General features: G+C 36.3%; 1 protein-coding gene across 1 annotated transcript in view; it reads right to left on the reverse strand.

Moving 5' to 3' along the window:
- Lgr3 (Leucine-rich repeat-containing G protein-coupled receptor 3) overlaps nucleotides 1–12,495 on the reverse strand; it is an 82,353-nt gene that overhangs the window by 6,289 nt on the left and 63,569 nt on the right. The window contains exons 8-9 of the mRNA XM_067763894.1: nucleotides 1,068–1,139; nucleotides 423–866 (exon numbers count right to left, since the gene is read on the reverse strand). Coding sequence (XP_067619995.1) covers nucleotides 423–866; nucleotides 1,068–1,139 — 516 coding nt within the window. The remainder of the gene's footprint in view (nucleotides 1–422; nucleotides 867–1,067; nucleotides 1,140–12,495) is intronic.

The following is a 12,495-nucleotide window of genomic DNA, read 5'->3' on the forward strand; positions in this document are numbered from 1 at the left end:
TGAAACTGAGTCGAGAACTGTGCGTGTGAATGTGCGAATTTTCACCAATCAGCTGTTAGTTGCGCTACTTGGTAAAATTTACAATGATTAAGGGATGCAAGCACTCGCAGCCACTGGTTTCTAGCTCCACCAGAAGGTCGTTTACTACCACAGTCCATCCCGCTCCGCTGAAATAGTTTTGGTGCACAGAATAATGACAGCGAAATAACACAAAACAAATAAATATAAAACAACCCACTAAACGGACAGGAAACTTGGTATGCACAACTGAGCTACATTCGGGCTCGCTTTCTTAGTTGGCTCGCAAGTGATCATGCTCTTGAATTTGTATTACTGTACTGTGTACGTGAGATACATACATACATATGTGAAAGTACCCCTGATTTAATTTAAATAAATGCATATTTTACTATTTTTCTTACTTATAATATTCGCTGCGATAACGATAGTCCTGTACACTGATTGCCGTTAAATAAAATCCCATTAATATATCGGCCAATGCTAGATTACGTATTACCATGGTGACAGCAACATTTTCATCGCGAAATGTGAAACGTCCCATAAGTACCAGTAAATTTCCTAGTAACGTAATAATTGCCATGACCCAAGCAGTGTAACGTAAGAGTGGTTTGCTGAGTAGATCACTAAATGATGAAACGCCATCACTATTCGGCTTACACATGCGCACATGTGGTGTCATCGAACAAAAATAAAATCGATCGAATACGATATATTTGAGATTTGGCATCTGACTGATGGCATCAAACTCTATATGCTCAAAACTTATTCCAGTTAAGTTAAGATACGAAACATTTAAAAATCGAAGTAATTGATGATTGATAAGTAGCGGTGTGTGACTGAGGGAGCTGCGAATAAAATGGTAAAATATTAGAGAGGTAGGTGTGAAGGGGTATGTTGTTGGAAAGGGGAGGAGGTGTGGATTAATGTTCAGTGAAACGATGAAATAAAAAAGCTTAAAAAAAATTGTATTAAAATGTAAGGACTTTTTGCACTTCATCGTTTTACAGAACAAGAATTCCTCCCAATTACGTAAGTTGTGTACTCACAGCGCTTCTAGGCAACTACTCCGCAGAAAAACTTCACCCGATAGTTCCTTTAGAGGATTTCCAATGAGCCGGCTGTATAATGAAAATGAAAGCAAGAACAAATACATTTTATATTATTCAAATGTGAAAAACGGACCTCTAATAAGTACACCGTGTTTGCATCAACCACGATCATAACACTATGCGACAAAATCAACTTTTTTTCTGGGTATTGGACCAAACCATTTTTTTTGAGGAGATTGGTGCTTAAGTAGGCTTAGGTAGTACTTTATCTCCGTTTTTCGAAGTTAGCCTCCAAAAAATAGATATCGGCTTTCGAAGTTCGAAATTCCACATTTCGAAATTTTATTTATTTTTTTGTTAACGCCTTCAGCAAATTAAAAAACAAAAATGTGGCCCGCTCTTTTCCCTTATTTGAAGGGCTGCATTCTTTTTTTGAGAAATTCAGTATAACAGGTGTTATAGGAGGTGAAAAGTCAGAACTTCAAAAATATGAAAAACCTTATATTTCCGAACTTTCGCTACACATATCAAACAACACGGCGGCCACCGTGGTGTGATGGTAGCGTGCTCCGCCTACCACACCGTATGCCCTGGTTTCATACCCCGGGCAAAGCAACATCAAAAATTTTAGAAATAAGGTTTTTCAATTAGAAGAAAATTTTTCTAAGCGGGGTCGCCCCTCGGCAGTATTTGGCAAGCGCTCCGGGTGTATTTTTGCCATGAAAAGCTCTCAGTGAAAACTCATCTGCGTTGCAGATGCCGTTCGGAGTCGGCATAAAACATGTAGGTCCCGTCCGGCCAATTTGTATGGAAAGTCAAGAGGAGCACAACGCAAATTGGAAGAGAAGCCCGGCCTTAGATCCCTTCGGAAGTTATCGCGCGTTACATTTATTTTTTTTATTTTTATATCAAACAGCTGTTATACACAATTTTCAAAAAAAGAATTCAGCCATTAAAATAAAACAAAAAGGTGTACCACAACCACATTTTTACTTTTTTAATTTGCTGGACGCGTTAGCAAAAAAAAAAATAAAATTTCGAAATGTAGAATTTCGAACTTCAAAAAGCCGATATCTTTTTTTTGGAGGCTAACTTCGAAAAACGGAGATAGTACTTTGCTTACTTAATCTCTAATCAATCTCTACAAAAAAGTAGGTTTGGTCCAATACCAAGCCGGCTGTTGCACAGTGTAATAGTTGTGTTCTTTTATCTTTTGGTTTTTAGCTACCATTAACACTAAAAATTTATTATTGTGGAAAAATGGGTGCTATCCTTAAGTCGATTTAAGCTAATACTGTTTACGACCCCAAATATATTGTAGTGTGATTTGGTTTCAACCGATTCTGGTTGTGGTAAGTAACTCAAATTGTTCACAGTCATCTTGCGTTATTCTATTTCCCATTTCTCAAACTTGGTGATGCTCACGGATGGACGAGTGAACTTTATGATGAGTTTGTGGTACTCTGTCTGCTATCATAAAGCGGTCTGTAGCGGGAACAATTACTTTCGTTTTACTGTCGGTTGTCTTTTTGGTCGGGAGGACAAGGTTTGAAAGAAGCTCTGCCAATGAACTTTATTGAAATTCCACCATCTGTGTTGATAAAGTAAGCTGGCCTCTCAAGGTAGACTGTTGTCGTTGTTGTTGTAGCGATAAGGTTACTCCCCGAATGCTTTGGGGAGCGTTATCGATATGATGGTCCTACCGGATACAGATCCGACACGCTCCGGTAACACAGCTCCATTAAGGTGATAGCCCGACCATCGCGGGAACGATTTATATGGTCACATAAAACCTTCAGGCTATCCCTCCCTCCCCATTCCCAAGTTCCATGAGAAGTTTGGGGTCGCCAGAGGCTCGTCTGTTAGTGAAACGGGTTCGCCGCTCGAAGGTGAGGTTGACAATTGGGTTTGAAGTAGCTATATATTACGCTGGCAACCTGAAAAGGTTGCGCTACACAACCCCTTGAATCTGGTATTTTAGTCGCCTCTTACGACAGGCATACCTACCGCGGGTATATTCTAACCCCCTAACCCGCTGGGGGTCTGAAATTACAGAAGGGTCGAAGAAACTGATTGAAATTCTCAAGGTAGACTATTATGGGCAGGCTCTTCAACGACTGTGTCAACATCGGTGTATAGTCAATACATTTGAATAACGTTATTGCTATTGTAACCGATCTCCGAAAGCTGATACGAAAACCAAATTTTTTTAATCCCTCAAACCTTCCATTCTGTGCATCTCAATCGCGTCTTATGAAAGAGATGACTTACCACGTGAATATTCTAAGTCCCTTAACCTGCTAGGTGGTCTATAACCTTAGCTCTTAACTATGCTCTGTTGGGAGCTAAAGACACAAAGTTTCTTTAAATGTGCACACTTAAGTTGTACACCATAACTGTATCTGCTGACAATATCTACTTTTTACTGGTACTGCTCGGATTTATGTGTAATTAGCACGAGACTTCTCCACAGATCTATTAAGTTCAGAGCTGGCACTAAGATTTGTCTCGTGGATAGCGCTGATTTTTATGCACTTAGTTAGGCATGCCCATTGCAATTAAGTAACAGTACATGTATCCCTCTAGTTTTTATTGACTAGATATACTTGGGCTAGGAATGGATTCGCTTGTCCATCCGAGATAGAGTATGTTACCGGAAAGGTGATGCCCGAACAGATGATCTAAGGAATGAGATTCAAGCCGTTTCATAGAGTTGTACCAGGAATCGTCTCACCCTTGCTGACAAACTGGAAATGGTAATGCTGAAATAAGAACGCTCTCTCATCGCTACATAGGACTGGCTTCCTTATGAATATCAATTCCCCAAGCATACTCCCGCGGTTTATGTGTCAGTATGTATTTAGGTACGTACTCATTTTAATAATAGATATTGAATGCGTGGTAATTTTCCTCGTTGCCCTATAAAACTTTATGAAATTTTGCTCAACCTTTCTTACCACTTTTCAATATTAAATGCAACCGCTACGATTGCGTCCTATTCGCGATGTAGGGGATTACTTATTTAAACAATTTTGTTACCTCGAAATTAACAATACAACAACAACAGCAGCAAACAGTCAAAGTACAAGGAAATACACATTTACTATTAAGGCATTTATTCAAGACTTAGTGAAACGTGACGTTTGACGGAAAATTTTGCAGTTACAGGCATCAAATACTTTGAGTAATGTACACTTACACATACATGCATATATGTATACATAAGTATGTACCCAGCGAACCAATCGACTAGCAGTCCTATATTTGGATAAGTAAAAATATGTATTGCCAAAACGTGAATAGATAGTTATATATACATAAATATGAATGAAAGAGGAAAGAGATATTGCTATTTTTTTACACGGTCATGATGTTTATCATAGCACTGGGATTTTGTGTTTGGGGATTTTGATTTTGGGGATTTTGAATTTGGGGATTTTGTGTTTGGGTATTTTTCTTTTGGGGATTTCGTGGCACTCCCGTTATTTTAAAGTGACGCCAGCGCCAAAGTGACGCAGAAGTCGAAGGTGTTTGGGCCTTAACTGATTACAATGCGACTGATATCTTCTTTAGTTTCCAGCAGCAAAGGTTTCTTTTACGATAATCGCAAGAAATAAGGTCCGTGTGTATAGACTAGAGATAGAAATTTTGTCTACAACTGCTAAAATATTATAGACAAGTTCAATATCATGGGTTGGTGTTTTCAGGGATTGTAAGTAGAATCTGTTCACCCTGATCTGAATTGTGACTTTTGCCCATTTAGAATAGGAGGTATTTTTTCAGCCAGCAGAGGACAAACTCTAGTTTAAACCTTACCGAAAGGGTCTTTTGGCCGATTGCGGCACCCAAACTTTGTCAAAATCAGTTTTTGGTCAGTGGTCTTGGGGTCAAGGTGAACAAGGTTCAAAAACGTAATTTTTTTGTTCAAAATCTATATTTTTTCGAAGTTTGACTGCAGTTATTTGTAGATAGCATTTAAGAATTGTTCAAACCCCTTTTAAATGATTGCAGCATCTAATTTTTTTAATCATTTTTCGCTGCAGCGAACTGAAGGAAGTGAAAGGAAAATAATGAATTCTTGTAGCTATTCAGATTCAGGAACTAAACATATTGAAAGCTTATATTCAGTACCATCTGTTAGCAAAACCCAATTTTTCAAGAGAGCAAGAAACGTTTTTGACATATCGATTATCTATTGATTTGCTTTTGTAAAAATATCGATTTCTTTTTGAAAAATTATCAATTGTTGTAGAAAAATATCAATTTGTTGTCAAAAAAATATCGATTTGTTATCGAAAAGCTTTCGATTTAGAATTGAAAAACATCGATGAATTATCGACGTCGATAATTCGCTGATAAGATAACAACTCTTCGAGAACAACTAATATTGATAACAAGCCGATAACTCGTCAATAACAAGCCAATAATATGTTCAAAACAGACCGGTAACTTTTCGTATTCCATGATTCTGAAATAGTGTTTCCGTAACGATGTCAAAATAATCCCGAAATCATAGTGCAAAGGATACCGAAATGTTCCCTTTGGAACTCAAATTGACCTCGAAAAAATCACCTAAGAATCGCACCCGAAGTGAACGCAAAATGGTCTCGGAATGATCCCAACATTACTAAAAAAAAAGTTTCGAAACTATCCCAAAATAACCCCACGAACAGTTCAGAAATTTTAAATTAGTCCTGGAAATAGTACCTGCATTACCGGAAAAATATGAGGTGTTGCTGTTGTATTAACGGCACCCGATACCCGAAGGCTTTGGGGAGTGTTATCGATGTTGATGGTCCTTTGCCGGATATAGATCCGACCATATCGGGAGCGATTTATATGACCACATTAAATCTTCTAGGCCATCAAGATTTTCCATTTTCCAAACCTATTCCGGTCGCCGATTTAAAAAACCCTAGGCAATAAATCACACTAAATGATCTAAGTGATAGTGAGAAAACATGGGAAAACATTTATGGTCAGCATAAAAAGGGAGCTGATTATATCGGTCCATTTTTGAGTGCAAAAACTTTAGTAAATTTGTAGATATTTTGTTGAAATATGTATTCATTTTCACTCATTTCTCGATTTAAAATTTTTTACATATAACATTTTGAAAGCCACGAAAAAAGTGATTATTCAAGAATTCAATTGAATCATCCTTATTATTGGAAATGTGGCTGAGAAAAATAGACGAAAACGTTAAAGAACACTTTTATATAAAAAGATTTTTAAAAAGATTGTATACGAATATAACAGGCAATATCTTAGCAGAAATAATTTAATATAAATGCAATTTTTCCAAGGGGTCTTTAGAACAAGAAATTGTAAAATTTTTTTTTTATGGACGTGATAACTACATAGAAGAAGAAATACTGTTTCAAATATTTTCTCATTAAATGAAAAATATTTCTTATAAAAGAGGATACTTAGTACTTAACAGAGTCATTAACTTGAAATTAAATGAAATGCATGATAGAAACACACACCTGGGTGCTTTATATAGAAACTTATCTAATGGAATGACAGGACAAGTGGCTATATAAAGCAATATTGAGATAATTAGGAATTTTTTTTTTGTAAAGAAAAGTGAGTTCAATAAGGGCTTTAACGTGGAAAACATGTCAAATTATTTCATTAACCCTCTGTGTGAAATTTGCTATTTTACAGTTTCTCGAATTGAGGATGAACAAAAATTCTTATTGGGTAGAATGCAATTATTGGGACACAATTAAATATTTGTATTTGCTTTCAAATATTTTACGTTACGAACTCATGCGCTTATTTGTACAGAAAGGAACGCGTAAACTTATATATGTACGCACATTTATTTTTGGGCGCGTATCATAACCCTTTGGGATCGAGATGGATGGCCTACTTCATTAATGTTTCACCACTGGCTTAGAGCGGACTTTGTTGAAGAACCAAACACCAGATGGAGAATGTAAGGGTCCTCACTAAATGCTGATTGTGGCAACATTCGTCCAACTTAACGTTTTCATCTCAGAACTATCAGCCCTATTCTGCATTTCGACTTGGATTGGAATTTCTACGATTTGACAATTTTGGTATTCTGTGTTCCAATCTCTTTCGATCCAACTTCGAATCGTTCGATTTTGTGTATTCTGCATTTCGATCGTAGTTCCGTTTTTCTAAGTTGCAAATTAGGTGGCGGAAAAATATTTTCTTTTTTTTTGTATTAGTTTATAACAGAATTTTAACAAAAATGTAAGTGAAACTTGTTAAGAAACGTAGAAGGCTTGATGATGATTGTTTTTTATATGTTTCCAGTTCAGAAAGAACATGTCGATGTCGTAGTCTTTGGACGTATTTGCCCCGCAAATGTATATAACACATACTTGAAAGCATCCTTATTAAGTCGAAAGTTTTTTTGAACCTAAATACGAAAATAAGTCATTAAACTATACCACTTTTAAGTTCAATTTCTTACAATTCGTCACTCATCTCAAATGGATTACACAAATCTCGCAATATTTGCCTTTCCATTCTCGCCTGGCCATTTTCGTATGCGTTGCTTTCCAACTCCACAAATAATGACGCGGCTATTGATTCCATTATAGTAGACAGCTATAATTTGTGTCTGTTCGTTGGGTCCAGTTATATGCCAAATAAAGCTGCCGGAGTAGAGGAAGGTGAAGCGAAAAAGTAAACAATCCTTGCGGAAAGAATAAATAAATCTTTATAAAGTATTTTAGGCCAGTGCAATGAAATTAGCATCCATAAAATTCAAAAAATGTCAACTAAATTCGTGGAGGAATCCGTATTCCTAAAAATATTAGTACATGTGTTTGGCATCTTGGATTGAAGGCTTCTACTGAGGGTGCTTTTCAACATAACAGCTTAGTTGCTAATTTCTAATGGGCAACATTAAAAAGGGAAAATCATAGGAAACCCATTCATTTCAAAGCAACAATTGATAGCAATAAACTTAGAATATCCCAATTGGGCTCACCTTCATGGAGTTATATAAACAAAAGAAATGAACTAAAAAAGAAGTTATTTTCGACAAGAAATTTTCTTAGAAGCTTAAAAGTAACGTGAAATCGGCGGCTTTTTCCTTGAGAGCTCGGCCTGTTGACCCCTATCACAAAAGCACTATTTACTTATTTTAGGCAATTCTAAGGACTATTATAGTTTGAAGGTATGTGCGTGAATTCATAAGATATAATTTAAACTGTACAGAAACTGCAATTAAACGAGTGTCTAAGTTCGGGTTTAACCAAACATTATATACTCAGCGTGAGCTTCAATTGCACATTTAATTTCAGATAAACTACTTTTCTACATAACACGTGGCACCACCCGTTTAAAATAAAATGTCTCCCCATTTCCTCTTACAATAAAACTTGATAGGTGAAATATCATTGATTTAAAACTATTTTTTGCGAAGTTATAGCTTATTATTCTAGTCTACGACCCTTTTAAACTTGTTTTATATCTAAGTTGCCGTGGTCAATAACCGATCCCGTCCATTTGTACTAGAAATATTTTCTGCTATAAGGAAAATATGTGTACACAATTTCATTACGATTTGTTAATCTTTCTTTGAGTTATGGCTCCCGAAACATAGAAAATTGCTTAGTCATAAAAGGGGTGGTGCCACACCCATTTTCAAAAATTTTAGTGTTTTCCAATTTAATGTTATAATTCAATTTAGAAAGTAAAATTCTATTGATATAAAGCTCTTTTTTGCAAAATTATAGCTTATTTTATTCGTCCACGACCCTTTTAAAAATCTTTTATATAAAAGTGGGCGTGGTCCTTAACCAATTTCGTAAATTTTTCTACAAAGCATTCTCTATAGTAAAGGCAACCTCTCTGCCGAATTTTGTTACAATAGGTTTAACGGTTTTTGATTTATGATCGATAATATTTGTAAAATAGATTTTTTTACAAGTGGGCGGTGCCACGCCCATTTAAAATTTTTTTTTTCAAATTTTTATCAAGAGTCTCAATATCAGTCCACATGCCAAATTTCAACATTCTAGGTGTATTATTTACTAAATAATGACGTTTTTTGTGTTTCCAAAATGTTATATATATAAAAAGTGGGCGTGTTTATCATCCGATTTCACTCATTTTCAATACCAATCTATTCTGGGTCCATATAAGCTCGTGCACCTAATTTGGTGAAGATACATATCTCAATATTTACTTAAGTTATCGTGTTAACGGACGGACTGTCATGGCTCAATCAAATTTTTTTTCGATACTGATGATTTTGATATATGCAAGTCTATATCTATCTCGATTCCTGTATACCTGTACAACCAACCGTTATCCAATCAAAGTTAATATACTCTGTGTGCAAAGCACGCTGAGTATAAAAACTTGTGTAAGCAAAGGGTTTATTATGTAATTTTCGTAATAAAATCAAAAGTTTTTGGAAATGCAGTCGGAGTCTGGGTCTTTCAGATTGAAGTTTTTTCGTAGATTATCATTTAAATCAGTAGAGGTCTTAGTATTCTCTAAGAGTGGTCCTTACCGGAATAGTCGTAAACTAGTATCGTTTCTATCTACTTTGATTTTTCACTTAAGGCTAGATATATGTATGTACATATAAATATTTACCGTAAAATAACACGTCATTGCGCTTGTAAAATCCATAAAACAAACTGTCAACGTAGGCGCACATTTATTTAGTTAAAAATTATGGTAATTGCCTAGCTGTGAATAGCCATATTTTACGTCAAAGGGATATTAATGGTTAAAACGATGAATTGAAAAAATCATAATTGACCGCAAATATTGCAATGAGCCCTTCTTTAATTTAATTTCGAAGCCTCATGCCGACACACGAATAATTTCACGATTTTCTTATTTAATAGCTTTCGGTAAGGCATAGAGTATCGATGTGTGGGTGCAAGTAGGTGCAATCTTTTGTTAAAGGCTTAAAGAACACACTTTAAAAATTTTTAAATGCAACAAATTAACTGTTAACCTGTTGGGTTTGGTATTGCCTACCCGTTCAGGGGACCTTGAAAAATAGAATAATCTCAATTTCGAAAAAGTGCTTCACTATTATCTTCGACAAATTGATCCAAAGTCATCAGGCACCAGAGGAAGGCTGAATGCAGGCTTGCTGAATTTATTGCAATGTGATTTCAAAAGATGTTGGCTGCGTCACACATTTGCATAAAAATGAATATTTGTAAAGGTTACCTTATTAGATTGCTTGCTAGTAAATAGCACGTTTTGGTGTTCATTAAAAACTGTAGAAGAAAAGGATCCATCTAAAACTATTTAATATTATGAATGATTGATGAAACTAATATGTGTTAGAGAATACAGAGACCGAAGTAGTGGTTGAGCTGGGATTGAGTGCAAAAGATAAATCTATGTTCCCGAAAAAATTTCAAGATTTCTGTAATTACCGAACTTCATTCTTTCGCAGCTTCGTTTAAACGCAAATTAATCGTCAAGCGATGGTTTAACCGTTAAACTTTAACGTCGCTTATGTAGCGTGCCAGTTTGTTAGAGTTCTTTCACTAGTCTGCTTTTACGAGCGTCTGGGTCATTTGCTTATTACATTTTCTAATACTTGTTCAGACATCTCTTTAACTAATATTTATTGCAAATGTGTAGCTTTTATTTACTTGGTACACATATTCCCTTCCAGCTGCGGATAGCTACTCCATAGTTGAGAAGAGGTGCACTAACCTTTGAAACTCTTTTGCTCAGAATAATAGAGATCTTTGCACCAGAGACTCCCTTTCACTATGTCATTGTTCTGTTCCATCCTCCATGCACTGTGGGCGGTTCTATTGTACTGCTTCTTTATAATATGACCTCATACCTCACTATGACTTCACACGACACCGCTTCCAGAACACGGTTGCCTTCACTCGTTACTGCACACAACTTTGACTCGTTCAGTGGTCCAATTAACACTTCTTCCATCATCATGCAGTTTGTTGTCTGCCTCATCTCGCTTAGCTCCAAACCTCAAGACAGATTTGGGATTGACGCTGGCGTAACTACTGCCGCAATCAGGCGCCATGTAACTCAGACCTCTTCAGATGTACCGCGGAGTAATAGCAGAAAAGTATCCAATTGACATATTGGAAATGAAGCAGCCATGATTTCTAAAAGGAAAATACACGCTCCGGATTACTGGCAGTGGAAACTTCTATGCATCGACGCCTTGAAATGCTGGCTGGCACGAACGAACGGAGAAGAAGATTTCTACCTAAATCTATTAAGATGTCGGGAAAGGCTGCGCCGGAGATGTAGCGTCTAGGGAGCAACTAAAACCAAAAGAATAGCTGAAGGGAAACCAGGCCATTTCAACGCGAAAAGAGTAAACAAATTATAGGCCGGATTGGTGACAAGGCCTCTTTAGCCATTCAAATAATGAGATCGGAGTGAAAAATTATTACCTACATTCGAAGTTCATGCCGAGCCACCGTTGGCAACAGCGTCTTCGTCTAGATAAAAGTATTGCGGTTAATGTTTTTACACCAATAGACAGACAATGGTTAGACACGGATTGGAGTCAAGGTCTCTTCAACCGCTCGAACTGTGAAGTTACGCCTTATAAACAGTGCTAAAAAATATTGTAACGAATTTACTTGCAAATCCTCTTATTTGCCCTTCTGCTAAGTTCGAATCACTAAACTGTTGAACAAATAACTCCAATATTGCATAATGGAAAAATGGCCTTTATTAAAGTACTTCACAATAACACTTATACTTTGCAACGAATAGCTTTCTTAATAACCAAACTGATTGATAGCTCAAATGAAACTCTACTATTGCCCGACAGATTGCGTGCTTAATCAATAACTGCTTGATAGCTAAAATCAAACTGAATTCCAGCTGCCTTTTATACTCTCTGATTTCAACGGTCGCATCTTTTAGGCGCTTCCATTTCCAGAATCTACTAGTCCATCAGCTCTCAAATTTCTCAGCTGTAACTACAATTGCACGATTGTATAGCTTCTCCTATTGCATACTTTCAGGAGTATCTCAGATATATGCATGTGTTTGTGCATTGATTCTCCGCTGCTCGTATACGTACATGGTACATATGTGTAGACGCAATTATTGTTTCGTTTATGTAGACACATAATGATTGATCTATGGATGTGCATGATATCACTGTTTAGCATCGGCTTAGAGATAGCAGCACCCCTTAGTTTTGCTAATATTCGTAACAATATTAATAATGTTTTTTTAGAACTAAAAAGAAATTAAGAATAAAAATAAAAAATCAAAGAAAAACATTTTTGATATAAAAATAAAATGCGAAGGTAAGAAACCAAAAAAATTAAGGTACTTTGATTAGGTAAGCATTACAAACAAGAGCTAAACAATGGATTGGAGATATGTTCTCTCCGACCGTTCAAAACGACCGTTCGAATGCCGAGGTACTTTTAAAGAATTGCAACGTGACCCCAACAGG

Source organism: Eurosta solidaginis, chromosome 1 (assembly GCF_040869045.1).
Source record: "Eurosta solidaginis isolate ZX-2024a chromosome 1, ASM4086904v1, whole genome shotgun sequence".
NCBI classification, from domain to species: Eukaryota; Metazoa; Arthropoda; class Insecta; order Diptera; family Tephritidae; genus Eurosta; species Eurosta solidaginis.